The 18,464-nt window shown below is 35.3% G+C and overlaps 1 protein-coding gene across 1 annotated transcript in view; it reads right to left on the reverse strand.

Annotated features, from left to right (window-relative positions):
* The window catches only part of GRIK1 (glutamate ionotropic receptor kainate type subunit 1), a 181,260-nt gene that overhangs the window by 51,922 nt on the left and 110,874 nt on the right, over positions 1–18,464 (reverse strand). Inside the window, exons 5-7 of the mRNA XM_058184958.1 lie at positions 14,582–14,635; positions 5,924–6,097; positions 2,298–2,441 (exon numbers count right to left, since the gene is read on the reverse strand). Coding sequence (XP_058040941.1) covers positions 2,298–2,441; positions 5,924–6,097; positions 14,582–14,635 — 372 coding nt within the window. The remainder of the gene's footprint in view (positions 1–2,297; positions 2,442–5,923; positions 6,098–14,581; positions 14,636–18,464) is intronic.

Genomic DNA, 18,464 nt, shown 5'->3' on the forward strand with positions numbered 1-18,464 from the left:
TACTTTTCTTTAATTTAGTATTTCATCAATAGCTAAGTACTACATGCAGAGAAGAACCTGAACAGTGCAGGAATGGAGCTCAAATCTTTGTTTGTCTAACCCAGTTCAGGATTTCCCCTCCTTTCCATCCACAAAAGGGGACTTCTGCAAAGTTCCAAAGATCCAAACTTTCTGTCAAATCCTTTCTGACAAAAGGATTTCCACACACTGCTCCCTGTGTATGGAGGGGAGGGGAAATCCTTCAGCAGGTATCAACAGTTTGGCTTTCTAAGGAAGTTGCACAAATAGTGATCACATGTTCCCAGGGTGCTTGATAATAAGTTACCAAGCACTTAGATCACGATATGCAGCCATGGGGACAGAGTGACATTTTATGACATCAGAAGTGCTTTACAAATCTTTTCTCAGCCATAATAACTTTGAATGGTCATTAAACAACTGGTTGAAAATCAAGGACTACCTGAAATAATATTTAACTATACAAATATTGATGCCAGAAAGCAGATTATGCACTAATGAAATCAAAAGAAAAGAATTTCAAGGAATTTTGAATTACCATTTATCACAGTATTATTCAACTCCTGGGATTATTAACATAATTTGTGACAGAAAATAATCCTCTTTATAGTGACTTGACATAATAATATTTCCATTTCAATCTTATTTATGGAAACATTACTACATTTTAAATATTTACAGATATTTACAGAAATAGTATTCATGGATTTTTATACTGATGGATTTTTATATTGGATTTTTTTATATTGATCCCAAATCTTCAATTTCATATCACTAATGTTGAGTAAAAATCATATATAATACTCATTCAATCCATAAAGGTAGGACAAGGCACATTCATACCTTTTCTATTATTAATATCAGCCAGATGTTTAGACTGAATTTGGCATTTTTATCCACTAATCAAGTCCTTACCAAAATCCTGGGATAGGTTGTTTGATGGTGTTTTAAAAATATGATAGTTATAACAATGTATTAGAAATGTATACATATTTGAATAATATTTTCATTAGAAAAGTATATATATATTTCTAACTGTATTATTGCAATGACATACTATATATTTTTAATTGTTGTATTTCTATTACTTTTAGAGCAAACGTGCTCTAGCCTGTGACTATTCCATCTCCTTATTTTACTATTTTCATAATTTATTCATAGCATCTGTAAAATTTTTAGTGCTAATGTGATGAATTGTAAATTCTAAGGTCAGAAGGAAATCCATTTAGCAAAATAATATGCATTTATATCCACCCAAACACACACTTACTCATACATACAAATTACCAACCCTTCCTCTCCAAAGTCCTGTGGTATGAAAAGATTCTGAAGCAATCCGAAGAGGATCTAAATTTTATCTCTAGATATCCAATTCTGCTGTTATAGCACTCAGTTGCCTAGCTAAATGTATAAAATCTAGCTGAAAGCACTGCTCTACAATTGTAGATATAAGCTAGATAAATTTGACTATCGCCTCTTTGTGAGAAAAAATGAATGAACCTTTCAGGAAAAAATACTTGAAAACAAGGCCATTCGTTCTCTGTATTTCAACAAATACTTTCTTTTGAGAGAATTTATTTATTTTATTTATTTATTTTGTCACAACAATATATATAAGCATCACACAAAAAGATTATGTAGTATAGAAACATATATATGAGGAAATATTAGGAGGTATAAGCATATACATATATATATAAGAAGAAGAAAAAAGGACAATAGGACAGGAACGGTAGGCACATTTGTGCTCTTATGCATGCCCCTTATGGTCCTCTTAGGAATGGGGTGAGGTCAATAGTAGAAAGTTTTTGGTTAAAGCTTTTGGGATTATGGGAAGAGACCACAGAGTCAGGTAAAGTGTTCCAAGCACTGATGATTCTGTTACAAAAGTCATATTTTCTGCAATCTAGATTAAAGCGGTTTACATTAAGTTTAAATCTATTGGTTGCTCTTGTATTATTGCAATTAAAGAATTCTGAAAAAATGAATAATTGTTTCAGTGTCCCAAAGCTCAGCAAATAGAAATTTACTAGAAGTTGAAATTTAATAGTTTCTTGATTAATTCTGAGGCCAGAATTACTGATGTTTAAAATTTAATTCTCCTTTACAACAAACTAAACTAAATTTGGGCAATGCTAACATGATGCTTCTTTGTCAAAGAAGGAAAATTGAATATATTGGGACACTGAAGAGACATTGAACGTTATGAAGAAAATAATCCATATTCAGTAAAGATAAAGAAAGCATCGTTTTTGATTCCAAGAACAACCCATATATACCTCTTTTATCAAATTCATAAAGCGAGTTCCAAACCGCCATGGCTTATGCCGGTGACACTGGAGAGAGCTGACTGTCATTTGGAAGGCCCGTTGGGACGCCACTGCTACTATGTAGACGCCATCGTACATCAAAGCTGATTCTGTCTGTTTTGGGGGAAAAAACAAAAAAACCCAACAGCATGAGAGGAGTAGCATTTTTTTGGAAATCTTATTTTCTTCTAAAATGCTAGCTAATTCTCCTATTTTGGGTTTTCTGCCAATTTAATAATTTTTGTTTGTTGTTTGTTTGTACATTGAAACCAATTGCTTAGATTTTGGGAAGTATATAGCAAAGCAGAAGTAGAAAAAGTAATAGAAACAGCATAAAAGAAATAGAGGTTTCCTAACTTTTACATTTTAAAACTTTACACTTTTAGCCAAACTGTCTTCAGAGCCTTTCTGGATATTAGGAATGTTGGGGCCAGTTGTAGTTCTTGTCCAGTCTTTTCCATGCTATAAGAGCTACAGTCACTAATTTCTTCATACAGACAATTAATAAAAATGATGAATAGGCCTGGGCTTGTGGTACTTGTCCCACTGCCATATCCAAGTTGCTATGGAGTTATCTATGACAACTCTCTGGATGCTGTCATTCAGCCAACTATGAAGTCACCTAATAGTTGTATCATTGCAATTTAACAAATAATGATGAGTAATTTTATTGACACAATTTCTATAGCATTTTTCAATGATAGTAAGCTAAAATGCCTCATGTTATAGCTCTTGTTGCATTTCTATCACAGTATTCCCAAGTATGTTATTTCATAATCTGCTGGAAGAACTTGCCCAATTTAATTCTTTAGGATGAAATTAACTCCTCCCCCACCCGAATTTGATGCCTTTGAGTTGTTGCCAACTCTTGGTGACTGCCTGGAGTTGTTCAAGCAGTTTTCTTAGCAATAGTTTGGAAGGGCTTTGTCTTTTTCCAGCACTGAGAGAACATGACTGGCCCAAAGTCATCCAACTGGCTTTTGTGCTCAATGTGGGATGAGTCGTGGTGGCGCAGTGGTTAGAATGTAGTATTGCAGGCTAACTTACTGCTCACTGCAAGGAGTTCAATTCTGACTGGCTCCAGGTTGACTCAGTCTTCCATCCTTCCAAGGTCAGTAAAATGAGGACCCAGATGCAATATCCTTCCCCCAGGAGTGAGGAGGGAATGGGGATTTTGCAGTATCCTTCCCCTGGAGTGGGGTGGGAATGGAGATTTTGCAGTATTCTTCCCCTGCCATGCCCAACAAGCCACGCCCACTAAGCCACACCACACCCACCAAGCCAGGCTCACAGAACCGGAAGTAAAATAATTTGGATTTCACCACTGCTTTCAGCAGATGTAAACTAAACTGAAATTTCCTGCTATCACACACTTCTTTGAAAGATACCAATATCTTCTGCTCCATGAAGAAGATATCATCTTCTTCATGGAGCAGATAACATCCATGAAGTTATCACTTGTCTTTCTCTTATTCATACCCAAACATTCACTGTGGGATTTTCTTCCTATGGTTCATGAATTTTTGTGTAGGCATATGCTTTCTTAATGCAATATATTTATGGCTTTACAATAAATTATCCATGATAAAACAGCAGTAGGCCTAAGTTTAGACATTTGTTTTCTGGACCAGCAAGTCCCTGAAGCAGGTCACTAATTAAAATTTGCTAACATTAAATTGTTGAGATGAGAGCCTTACATTGTTTAATTGGTCTAATCTTGTGATTTGGTTAAAAGACTAAAACCTGTAGTGAAATGTAGCATTATTTATTATTAAGCTTCACAGTTAATTCAAAAGTTGATTGTTCAACTTGAAGAAGAAAAATGGCTTTGATTGTTTTTTGAGGCAGATTGTTATATAACAACCAGCTAATATGTACTGTTGTGCTGTTCTGATTTTTTTCAATTCTTAAATAACATTTTCCTAAAGGGAAAAAATGTGGTAGGTTACAAGTAAAAAGTAGTGTCATTTTCCCAGACATACAAAAATTAATGAATTAAGCAAGAAAGCTGCATGATTATCCTGATGAGATAATAACAGTATTGTATAACAGCTAAACTAATCCACTTTGTAGTTACATGGCTATGCCAGTTTTGTAAATCCTTCCGGAAATTAACAGATTACTTCTCTGTTTCATTAACCTACATAGATCATTGCAAAAAATAGATGATGGGAATTTATCAGTTACCTTTAATTGCAGAACAACTCTGGAATCCCTTTGAAGTCTCAATCAATACAACAAATTAGTATTACATGTGAACTATTCCTGTACTTTGTTGTAGTTATATCCTGCCTTTCCTTTAGAAGCACAAGGTTGAATTTGAAGACTGGCCCAAAGTCATCCAGTGACATTCCATGGTTGGGGGTGGGCTTGAATTTTGAACTTCCTAATCCAATATAATATCATCACACTATAAACTTCAAGCTTCTCACAAGCAAGAATGTAACCACAGTCCACATATCTAGAATCACTTTGAATTGTTTAACAACATAGAACATAGTTTCTTATTCTTTTTTTCTTTAGAATACAGGGCATAAGAGAAGAGACCTTAGGATATGAGAACACCATCAATACCATAGCAACTGCAAGTAGTTCTCACTTACTGATCACAATGGGTACCAGCAACTTCATCATTAAGCACAGTCATAAAGTGATTATCTTATGATAACAAAAATTCTTGGCCTAACATTGTTTTCAATGCATTTGCAGGTGAATACTACCTTGTACCATGTAAAGAGCAGGTTTCTGGGTTGTTTTGATTTCTACGGCATTTCTGAAAATTCAGAATTGTTCAAAAACAACAACAACAACAATCACCTTACAGAATTGTTCAAAGGCATTAGGGCTACTTTTTCCAAAATTACCTCAGCTTCCAGCTCAGTTGTGGCTGTCTATAAGAGTATGGCATGAACTTCATTTACCTAAGCTAGAATTTCCTAAGTTTCTTTTTGTACAAAACATTTTGCCCTGGAGAAATGTTGGACTAATTGCATCTTGAAAGGAATCCATTTGCAGTCTGATTTCAATTGGCTTAACTAGGCACATGATTGCAATTAGATTGGTTCCAAAGATGTTCCAGATCTCATAGAGGCATGAATGTACCATGTGTCTGCAGCTCATTAATATAACTATATCACTATAACTGGTGGGATTCAAAAGTTTTTACTACCGGTTCTGTGGGCGTGGCTTGGTGGGCGTGGCATGGCATGGCATGGCATGGCTTGGTGGGCATGGCTTGGTGGGTGTGGCAGAGGAAGAATACTGTAAAATTTCAATTCCCACCCCACTCCAGGGGAAGGATACTGCAAAATCCCTATTTCCTCTCGATCAGCTGGGACTCAGGAGGCAGAGAACAGATGGGGGCAGGGTCAGTCAGAGGTAGTATTTACCAGTTCTCCAAACCACTCAAAATTTCTGCTACCGGTTCTCCAGAACTGGTCAGAACCTGATGAAACCCACCTTTGAACCATATCTTTGCATATGAACACAGAGTAGCTGCTCTGTTGCTTTTTATGTCACCAACTCACTTAGAATTTGCTTGTCACTATAATAATATAACTTCTTATTTCATTTCAGATGGTGTTTTTGTCACTTACAGTCATCATGCTATCCAGGAGTCCAGTCTCTGGCTTGGGTGGTGCCTGTAATCTTTCCATTGACCACTTATCAATAACAGAAGCCACTTGTGTATTGTCAATGTTGAGCAGACGAAATCCAGTCATATTGACTCCACTGTATCTATAGGGTTCCAGGTCTAGTGCAAACAAATCCTGTATTACCAAGATTTTGTTGGTAATACAACAACAAAAGGAAAAGACAAGGGCATTAAAGATAAAATGAATCATGTTGTATTACTTCAATCCAATAACATAAAAGTGCCACGCTGGGTTGGTTGGCCTTTATATCAATTATGTAGGTTCCAATTAGTTATCCTTGTATTATTCTTTGAGCAGAGAAACTGAAATTGTCCAATATAGAAAATAGTATTTTGTATCAACAAATACCACCTATATAAACTTAAAGCTGAAATAATACAGCTGAATGTGAAATCTGATCTTTGTCTTTCACAATTTCTGCCAAATCCCTATTGATATTGAATATATATTTTTCTTCTTAAGTCCAAGTTTTCTAGATACTGCATACATTATTAAATCTAAATAAAGATGAACTGAATATGATTTATTAGATATCAAAGATATTATTTGTGTTAAGACAGAACTCCAGATATTTGCAATATTATATTCTAAGAAAGATGCCCAGGAGTATATGTGCTGATTTATAATATTTTTGTAATAATGTTTCTGCTACAAACATGGGGGGGAGGGAGAGACGTACCCATAAAATCATGACAAATTGATTAGTTCATCCTTTGAAAGAGTCAACAACATAAACAATATAATTTTACAATTTAGAAGCTTGGTATTTCTCTTCCCTGCTACCTGGGGTAAATTGCTGTCACTTTATCTGATGTATATATTAGATCAGTGAAGAAGCAATTCCATGTGAATTAGAAGTTTGCAAAACACGAATATAAGGGCTAATTTGAGTGTTATTAATTTGTGTGACACATTTCAAGATCATGTCATAAATAACATAACATGAAAGAGTATAAATCATTTGTCAGGATGTGAAATCCATCCATCCATCCATCTATCCATCCATGCAGATACTACTGCGTGCTCTGGTTTTAATTAGAACATTTTCGTCTTTCACAATGGTAGAAATGATTAAGAAAAAGGAAAAAAAGATTCTTTGTGTTTATTTTAAATGTTTTCTCATTGTGAGACTGTAACATTTATGAAAATTATTAATAATAATTTATTTTCAAGGGTGTTAGAGTTTTTTGTTTTTATTTTTTTGTTTTTATGTATAAAAGTTTACCATAAAAACCAAAAAATAAAAACAAAAAACTCTAACATCCTTAAAAATAAATTATTATTAATTAAATTATTTTATTATTAATAATTTTCATAAATGTTACAGGCATGAAACCCTACAATGCTTATTCAACATCTTCTTAAAAATTTCCACTTCTGATTGGCTCCGTTGGTGATGGAGACAGTCTTTTTAGACCGTCAGCCCCAAGATCACGTTAGAGCCGTCTAGCCAGCGCAAATCAGCTGTCTGACGGCTCAGAAACCTTTCCCTCGGGAGAAGAGGGAAAGGTGAGTGTACGGGCGGAGGTAAAGCTCTCCGGAAAGCCCCAAGAGTGATTCTAGGGGCGACGGTGAGAGCTCCCTGTTTAAGCCCGAGAGCTCCGGATCCGGGACGAGTCTGCTTTTTAGCAGACCAAATCACTGCGACCATCTCTGCGACCAAAATGATAATTTAAATTGATAAATGGCAACGCAGACAGAGCAATGTCAGGAAGGTTGATAAATGCAAATACCAGACCTTAACTCCGTTTTTAAATAGTACTTGAGAAGAGTACTTAAGAATAAGAAAATGGCGTTTCTATCTAAAAGGGCGTGAAAGTGAAAGTTAAGGAAGTTCTCATTAACAAAGCTAGTGCTCTTAGCTCCGTTTAAACTTGTTGGAATTTACACTTACATGAAGATTTTATAAGGAGAATAAGATATTTTCTCTTTTTTTTTTTGAAAAGATTACAGACTTACTGAAATTGTTGCAAAGTATAAAATTAAACTGAGAAATGGATCTTAAAGATACAAAGTTTAATGTTAAGGACGGTGGAGTCTATCATTTCAAATACATAAGATACAGGAAGATATGGAAAAAAATTTAAAGGGACTTTTAAAGGAAGCTTTGGAGTCACAATTTTTGGTTATAGATCAAAAATTTAAGCAGATTCAAGAGGAAATCCTGGAAATTAAAGATCAGAATGAGGATATAAGAAATGATGTGTTGGCAGCATTTAAACAACTATGTGAATGTGTGATCCAGTTGGATGAAAGAGTAGAAGAAATTAATCAAGTTAATTTGAATTTGGAAAATAAAATAGAGGAGATTCAGACAAAGGTGGAGAAGGTAGACAATGAATTGGTAGTGTTGCAATTTAAATCAATATCTTCATCAATGACTTGGACGAGGGGATAGATGGGGAACTCATCAAATTTGCAGATGACACCAAGCTGGCAGGAATAGCCAACACTCCAGAAGATAGGCTCAAGATACAGAAAAATCTTGACAGACTTGAACATTGGGCACTATCTAACAAAATGAAATTCAACAGTGAAAAAGGTAAAGTTCTACATTTAGGCCAAAAAAACAAAATGCACAGGTACCGGATATGTGGTACCTTGCTTAATAGTAGTACCTGTGAGAGGGATCTTGGTGTCCTAGTGGACAACCATTTAGATATGAGCCAGCAGTGTGCAGCAGCTGCCAAAAAAGCCAACACAATTCTGGGCTGCATAAACAGAGGGATAGAATCAAGATCACGTGAAGTGTTAATACCATTTTATAATGCCTTGGTAAGGCCACACTTGGAATATTGCATTCAGTTTTGGTCGCCACGATGTAAAAAGGATGTTGAGACTCTAGAAAGAGTGCAGAGAAGAGCAACGAAGATGATTAGGGGACTGGAGGCTAAAACATATGAAGAACGGTTGCAGGAACTCGGTATGCCTAGTTTAATGAAAAGAAGGACTAAGGGAGACATGATAGCAGTGTTCCAATATCTCAGGGGTTGCCACAAAGAAGAAGGAGTCAAACTATTCTCCAAAGCACCTGAGGGTAGAACAAGAAGCAATAGGTGGAAACTAATCAAGGAGAGAAGCAACCTAGAACTAAGGAGAAATTTCCTGACAGTTAGAACAATTAATCAGTGGAACAACTTGCCTGCAGAAGTTGTAAATGCTCCAACACTGGAAATTTTTAAGAAAATGTTGGCTAGCCATTTGTCTGAAATGGTATAGGGCTTCCTGCCTGGGCAGGGGGTTGGACTAGAAGACCTCCAAGGTCCCTTCCAACTCTGATATTATTATTATAATAATAATAGAGTTTTCTCTGAGAGTTAGAGGACTTAAAGAAAATAAGCAAGAGAATTTAAAAGGAATTTTTGCAGAGGTTTTTGCACAGGTGACTGGAGAGCAACCAGAAGATGTTGTAATTCAAATTGAAAAAATATATCGTGTTAATTCTAAGGTTGCCAGACAGAAACAGCTACCAAGAGATATTGTGATTTATTTTACAACCAAGAGGATGAGGAATGAAATTTTACAAGCATCTTATAAAAATAAAATCCAAATATTAGGTCAAGAAATATTAATTTTGAAAGAAATTCCTATTAAAATGTTAAGAAGTAGAAAGGATTTTGCTTTTTTTGGTGGATGAGCTTAGAAATCGTCAGATATGGTTTAGATGGGATGTTACAACTGGTTTAACAGTAAATCATATAGGAAGAAGAGTTTGCAAAATCTATTTGTATCTGTTTGAATTTATAATTTAAATGTTGGAGATGTGACTGTAGTGATGTTATTTGTTTATATATGGTTGAATTGCCAACAACTGAATTATTTGATTTGGGGGTGTCTTGATAAAAACAGAACAAGAAATAGACTTAATTAAGGAATGCATGAAAATGGCTATAAATTATTTGGTAATTTATAGTGTTGGAAATATGGGGAAGAATTGGGATTAAATGTAAATGGTATTGTTTGAATTTATATTCTAAATGTTGGAGTGATTGTAATAATGCTAGCTGATTATATGTGGATTTGTTAAAATTTAAATTAATTTGGATAAAAAATAAGGTAATGATAATAATAGGTTAAGAAATGGAGTATTAAGGATTGGATAAAAATGATATTATTTATTATTATGTATGATGGATCTATAAATCTGGTGGACTATACAAGATATTACTTCGAAGAATAATAGGAAGTAAATTGATTTTAATTTTAATATCAGCAATTGGATTTTTGCTACTGAAATATTGGAAGACGTAATATCGTATACTGTTGAAGTTTGAATACAAAAATTAACGAACTTAAAAGAGAAACCAGAAACTTTAGAGTACTTAAAAGACTGTCTATGAAAGAATATTGGAATGGAGAAGAAGGATTGAAAAGCTTAAGAATGGATAGAATATAATTGTAATAGTTTGTTCTCTTTTCTTTTCTTTTCTTTTTTGAATAGATAAGGGGAGTTAAGGTACTAGGGGAGGGATGGAAGTTTATGGATTGTTTGTTTATTCTAGTTTATGATTGTTAGGTGATATATCCTGTATTTTGCTCTGGGAAGTCCGGGGGTGGGGGGTGGGGGGATTGGGTGAAGGGAGGTGGAGGTGGAGGATAAGGTGAGGGTTGGAGGGAGGAGGGAGAAAGTATGGGTAAAAATGTTTGTAAAACCTTTTGAATAAAAAAATTTTTCCAGTGTTGCAGCATTCATAATTTCTATAGGCAAGTTGTTCCACTGATTAATTGTTCTGTCAGGAAATTTCTTCTTAGTTTTAAGTTGCTTCTCTCCTTGATTAGTTTCTCACCCATTGCTTCTTGTTCTACCCTCAGGTGCTTTGGAGAATAGTTTGACTCCCTCTTCTTTGTGGCAACCCCTGAGATATTGGAATACTGCTATCATGTCTCCCCTAGTCCTTCTTTTCATTAAACCAGACATACCCAGTTCCTGCAACCGTTCTTCATATGTTTTAGCCTCCAGTCCTAATCATCTTTGTTGCTGTTCTCTGCACTCTTTCTAGAGTCTCAACATCTTTTTTACATCGTGGCGACCAAAACTGAATGCAGTATTCCAAGTGTGGCCTTACCAAGGCATTATAAAGTGATATTAACACTTCACGTGATCTTGATTGTATCCCTCTGTTTATGCAGCCCAGAACTATGTTGGCTTTTTTGGCAGCTGCTGCACACTGCTAGCTCATATCTAAATGGTTGTCCACTGGGACTCCAAGATCCATCTCACAGTTACTACTATTGAGCAAGCTACCACGTATACTGTACCGGTGTGTTGTTGTTGTTTTTTGCCTAAATGTAGAACCTTACTTTTTTCACTGTTGTATTTCATTTTGTTAGATAGTGGCCAATGTTCAAGTCTGTCAAGATCCTTCTGTATCTTGAGCCTATCTTCTGGAGTGTTGACTATTCCTGCCAGCTTGGTGTCATCTGCAAATTTGATGAGTTCCTCATCTAGTCCCTCGTCCAAGTCATTGATGAAGATGTTGAAGAGTACTGGGCCTAAAACAGAGCCTTGGGGTACTCCACTTCATACTTCCCTCCATGTAGATGCAATTCCATTGAGGACTACACCAGTGGTGGGATTCAATTTTTTTTTACTACAGGTTCTGTGGGCGTGGCTTGGCGGGCATGGCAGGAGAAGAATACTGTAAAATCTCCATTCTCTCCCCACTCCAGGGGAAGGTTACTGCAAAATCCCCATTTCCTCCCAATCAGCTGGGACTTGGGAGGCAGAGAATAGATGGCGGTGGGGCCAATCAGAAGTGGTATTTACCGGTTCTCTGAACTACTCAAAATTTCCTTTACCAGTTCTCCAGAACTGGTCAGAGCCTGCTGAATACCACCTCTGGACTACACATTGAGTGCAGTTGGTCACCCAGTTACAAATCCATCTGGTGGTGATACAGTCTAACCCACATTTTTCTGCTTTATCTAGTAGCAGGTTATGGTCTACTTTATCAAATGCTTTAACGAAGTCCAAGTAAATTATATCGACAGTATTCCTCTGGTCCACTAATTTTGTCACTTTGTCAAAGAATGCAGTAAGATTAGTCTCGCATGATCTATTTTTGACAAACCCATGTTGGCTTTTGGTTATTACCTTGTTTGCTTCTAGGTGTTTGGTGATTCGTTGTTTGATTATCTTTTCCAGAATCTTCCCTGATATTGAGGTCAGGCTGATAGGTCTGTAGTTTCCTGGATCTGTTTTTTTTTCTTTTTTGAAGAACTACATCAGCTCTTTTCCAATCCTCTGGCAGTTCCCCTGTGCTCCAGGATCTTTGAAAGATATAGTTCAGTGGTTCTGAGAGCTCGTCTGCCAGTTCCTTCAGAACCTTGGGGTATAATCCATCCAGTCCTAGTGATTTGAATTTGTCTAAGGTAGATAGGTGTTCATTTACCATTTTCTTCCCTATTTTAACTTTGCTCCTAATCTATCTTTTGTGGTGCTGTTTTTGATAGGTTGGACTGTTTTTTCCTTTTGTGGACAGATGCAAAAAATGAGTTAAGTAGTTCTACTTTCTCCCTGTTGCTTGTCACCTTCTTGCCATTTTCTCCCAGCAATGGGTCAATTGTTTCCTTGACTTTTTTATTGTTTTTAACATGTTTGAAGAAGCTTTTTTTGTTATTATTTACTGTTGTTGCAAGCTGTTGTTTATTGTAAGTCTTAGCTTTCCTGATATTCTGCCTTAGTTATTTGCCCCTCTTTCTTTTTATATTTGTCTTTTTTGTCTTTCAATTTGTCAGTGAGTTCTTTATGCAGCCATGCTGGGGTTTTTTTTTTGTGTTTTTTTTTGAGAGCTATTGTTTTTCTTCTTCATTGGTATTGTGCAAGGATGGGCTTTTATAATCTCACTTTTCAAAATTTTCCAAGCTTCTTGAATTTTTTTCCCCTTGAGGATTCTCATCTATGGAATTCTTCTCAAGGTCTCTCTAAGTTTATTGAAAGTCCAAGACACTAGTTTGACTTTGTTCTACTACTTGTGTTTGCATAATGTTGAATTCCAATATTGCGCGATCATTTGCTCCCAAGGTTCCTGTAGTTTCAACACCTTCTATCATTACATCTCTGTTAGTGAGAATTAAGTTCAGTATGGCTGATCCCCTTGTTCTCTTCTCTACATTTTGGGAAACAAAGTTGTTTGCTAGGTTTGTTAGGAACCTATTGGATCTGCCACTTGGTGCAGAGTTTGTCTCCCAATTGATGTCAGGGTAGTTAAAATCCCCCATTACTATTGTGATGTGCTTCCTATATACCTTAGTTAGCTGACTAGCAAAAAGTTCATCTACTTCCTCTGTTTGGTTGGGTGACCTATAGTCTAGACCTATGGCAATGTCATTCCCCCCCCTTTAATATTGACCCAAATGCATTCAAGATAATTTTCATCATTGTTGTGCTCTATTTCTGTAGAGATGTAGTTAATTCTTATATATAGTGCAACTCCACCTCCTCTTTTATTTGGTCTATTTCTTTTAAATAATTTATATCCCTCTAGCTGTATGTTCCATTTGTCGGTTTCATCCCACCAAGTTTCTATAATGACAACAATATCATATCTGCCTTCATTTACTTGAATTTCTAATTCACCCTGTTTATTCCTCATACTCTGTGCATTGCTGTATAGACATTTGAATCCATTTTGATTAACCCTGTGTTTACTGTCTACATAACTTGGGTTGTACCTGACTGCCCCTACTTTCTTGCCACCTGTTTGATTAGTGTACATGGTATGGCACTCACTATTAAACTTTGAGGAACCTCAGGCCTTGGAGTTTTATTTTGCTGTGGGTATTCCTTGGAACCCTGACAGCTTGGCTTTTCTTGACAGCAGGGCTGATAATCTTATCCGCACAGACATTTATGTTACATGCAGTGATAACCCTATTAATTTTGAATTGCTGGGGACAAAAATGTTCTGTATCAATTAATTCTCTGTCTTTTTCCTTATCAATTAATTTTCTGTCATTTTGGAACATTTCTATCTTCATTTAATAAAATCCTTGAATAATATGGATTGCTCTAAGTCAATAACATCCTTGAAAGTCTAAACAATGGCACTGTGTTTGATTCAGTTAAAATATAGCTAGAAACAATTATGGATACTAGTCTGGTTTTGTGACCAATTCCTCCATTTTAGAGAAGTCCTTTGGAAACCTTAAGCGAGACTAGTTCAGCATTCACCCACCGGACATACTCCATCTATGTTGATTACAAAAATCTATTGTTTACAGCCAACATAATCACAAGTTCCCAAAGTTCCTGGTTGGAGATAATTACTCTATGACAAAATAGTTACAAATGTCATAGTAGACCAGTAACTTTGGTTTTTTCCTCCTGCCCAACATTTTCAAGGATATGCTGTTAAAGTGTGAGTTCTTCACTGAATTAATTAGCAGATTGAAGAGAGATGAAAACAGAGTGAATTGTTGATTGTGATGAATATGCCAAGCCACCTTGTTTACAAGATCTGACTACGAGCTTCAGTCATTTTTTAGCAGAATTTTATTTTTTGAAATCTATCATGGCTATACATAGAACACTGCCATAAAATAAGCTCTTCAGCTATTTCTGTGATAATGGTACAAATAATTACTGAAGTATCTTACCAGAGTTGTAAAAAAGTAGTGATAATATTCAGTCATCATTCCCATGGAGAGAATCTGAGAAAAAAGTGGGGAGATGAACCAAAGTGAAAAAACACAGCACATGTAATAATAATTGAGTCTGTAATGCTGCAGTTTTCAAACTTTTTCAGATTGAAGAATCCATTAGTTTTTTTAAAAAATTCTCTTGAGCCAGAAGCAAAGCTCTAATCATAGAAAATTGCCTGCATTCACTTTATTTTTCTTCCTTTATTTTTTTCTCAGTCTAAGGAATCCCAGCAAGCTCACAACTTGGAACCCTAGGGTTGTGCAGAATACAATGTGAAAAATGCTGCTCTAATATACCTGTGACAAAATTTTCATAGACTACGAAACAGTGCAAAGCAGTAGTGGAGGGCAGTATGCCTGAAGCGGAAGAATAGATGCCTATTTATTTATACTTGTAATGGCTTTGCAATAATTACAAAAACCACAGGCAAGTCATCAGCACCCCCTCTCTTCGGACGAGAGCTTTTTGATATAATTTTAAGGTAAATAAATTGGTGTGGAGCATAATAATATCAAAGTAAAAATCTTTGATGCAGTTCATGGTTGGCAGAATGAAACAGCTGCCAAAGGAAGGGGATTTTGAATGTCAGGATACCACAGCAATGATTTTAAATTTATTGTCATTGCATTTACACTGCCAGGAAAAGGAAAACGTGTCAGTGGGAGCCCTTCCCTACCAGATACTAAATAACTTGACTGGCTTTGGTGTATCTTGCCTTATATGACAAGGAAAGCTGCCATTTGCTATTCTTCAATCTAATTTGCTCTAAATTAGAGGCATAGAAATCAACATCAATGAAATAAGATAAAATCCTTAGTGCACATTGTATAATGTTCTGTGTTATAATAAGAAAATCAACATGAGAAATATAAAATCCACAACAGGATGCTAACCTCCCATTATGTGTGATTAAGTTAAGATTTGGAACCAGCTGATAATGTAATTGCTTCTATCTAAAAACAAGCATGTTTTATCAGAGTAATAATATTTAATTTGGGGGAAGCAGTCAGTTCTAACCCCCAAAACAGCAAATAGCTGGCTGATGTACTGATGTGCAGAATGCATCTATAGTGCAGGCTGACTGTATTTTCATGATCATAGTTTCATACTGTTACCATGGAATAGTTTTTTCAAGTAAAAGCTTTTAATGTAAATATATGGCAGTCCATTTGACATAAAAGTCAGGTATTTTCTTTCTGAACAAAATATGTAGCTGGTTAAGTACCCCCCAAAAATAATAATTCAGAAATGTTCTGTAGCTTGGAACGCCAACAGCCACTTTGGGTATTCATAAGAAGAAACAAAACCGAACAATGATGTTTAAATTTTAACAATAATATAATAATGATATCATGAATCATGCATATGGTTCAAGTACTATCAATCAAAATATCTACCTGCATATACAGACCTTTCCTACTGTCTCAGGTAATTACAGCAGATCATTGATTTTCATAGCATTCTCTTAATAATCCCATATCCCCATATGATGAAAGAATAATAGAGAGCATTTCTTTATTATCTACCCACAGAAACCAATTTAACATAGGCATCCCTTTGGCACTTTGTGGAAAGAATAGGAAGGAAGCAAGCTGCTGCCATTCTAATCCACATAGAAACATCTAGTGATTGGCTTTGGAATGAAGTCACATTTCTCAGAGGTATTCTGTCAAGCACAGCATGCTAATGATAAGCATGAACAATGCCAAATGGAGCAACATCGTCTTTTCTTTCTGCCAGCCTCCCTTCTGATAAAACATGTAAGTCTCCTTCCCTACATTGAAAAAGCATATTTTATGTTTTACTGGCATGAATCAGAGAGAGAGAAGCTAGTCCTGTCCTTATTGATACTATTCTCACTTATCAGCCCGAACCAAAAGTTTTCAGCTTTCACTCAGTTGTAATCCATTTGGACTTTTGCCTGAAATTTCTGGATAGAAATGTTGAATTCTTCCTTTTCAAATTTCAATATTATGAATTATTTCAATATACTTTAGTTCTTTGTCCCAGAGCACCAACATCCAGGCTATTTTTTTTTCTAATTAAAATTACCTGTAGGCATTCTTAATTTCATTTTCTGGCTACACTTCTGGTATAACTATTGCCCTTCCCAGAGAATTTTTTCGTTTAATTCATTGTATTACATTCTCCTATTTGTTAGTCTATTTCTCTGGACAGTTGAGTAAGTATATCATGCGGAAAGTCAGTGAAATAGAACAGCCAAATTTGTCTCCTCCTTTTAGATAAATGTCTCTTCAGACAGTACACATATATGTGTTTCATTCTTTTCTGTCTGCTAAAGCTTAGCAGAAATCCTTGGAAAGATTTTTTCCCCCATATGTTCTGTTCTTATATATATTCTCATCCTGACTTATCTGCACAAAGTTGAAACCTTGCTGAAACTATCAAGTACCAATTCTATCACTTCCCTTGTACTCCTTTATTACTTTTGTCAGGCTTCCTTCAACGTATTTCTTTCTTCTATGAGATACTAGCAGAATACAGAACAGTATTCTGTACTCAATACAGTACAGTGACTGATAAATTAACCAGAACATTTAGGCATATAATTTTCACTTGGAAGCAGAATCTGAAATGATATAAGCTAAAATTGCTCATATAGCACAGTTTTCATCAATAATAAATTATTTTTACATAACTTGTGGTTTAAAGAAAAAGTTAAGAGAGCAGCAAATAAGTCAGAATGCATAAGGTATCAATGATAGGCAATTTTCTAGATATCAGAGAAGTTGAATTCCATCAAGGGAAGTACTGACTGATAGGATTCTAAAATCACAATTAATCCTTTCTTTGTGTGGAAAAATCTGCCATTTTTTGATGTGTCCAGCCTGCTTTCTGTCAGGTTGAACTAAAAATTCTCAACCTAATTGCAATAGAACAACTCCTGGATTTTAAAAAAGAATTTGAGTTGAATTCTGATATCTTAACTCAAAGACATTAGTCCCTTTTATTAATATTGGTTTATTGGTACAGGCATCTATTATCCAATGAAGAACCAATTACTTGCAGACTAGAATTTCTGACCTTCAATATTTGTATTCAGCTGAACTAACTCTGGCTTCCTCAAAATGTTGCTTCAAATATGTTCCTGTTTTAGCAGAGGTGTCACTTCAGTGGACACTGAGATACAGCTGCAGAGTCAAAGACTCGGAATAGTTCTGCAACCTTGATTCCATGCACTGCATCCCAAGTATTCTATATTCTCCATCTGAGTAAGTGTGAACATACTATGACACTCAATCATGAAAATTCTTCATTTAATGAACATTCACAATTGAATGAATGCTCACAATAATCAATAATCTTGATAGCAACTTTCTAGCTGGGCATATGTTAAGATTACTAAAGGTTCAGTTTTCCAACATCTCAGAGTATTTTCAACATCTCCCTAATTGTTACAATATATACTATGAAATAATATATTCAGTCTGAGTTAATTAAGATAATCCTTAACTAGCTACATCGACGGAGAAAGATTCCACATGCACTATATGCTGGTGCTGCAAAACAAACAATTGTACACCAATGAAATTTAAAAATAAAATAAAAAAATCTACATGACAGCTAAGAAGTCTAGTTATACATGATTTATATTAAGATTTTAGAATGATTGCAATTAGTTATAAGATTAAGATATCAATTATTTATTAAGTGATTAGGCTATGCAACTAATATTTGTTTCAGAATTCAAAATATACCAAAAGCTGAATAGTGCTTTCTGCAATGTATAACTTTGCTAATTTCAGATATCAGTCAAGTTATTGCTAATGCTGTAGAAAATTCAATTCCTTTAGCTATTCGTATTACCTTGAAAAT

Source organism: Ahaetulla prasina, chromosome 5 (assembly GCF_028640845.1).
Source record: "Ahaetulla prasina isolate Xishuangbanna chromosome 5, ASM2864084v1, whole genome shotgun sequence".
Taxonomy (NCBI): Eukaryota; Metazoa; Chordata; class Lepidosauria; order Squamata; family Colubridae; genus Ahaetulla; species Ahaetulla prasina.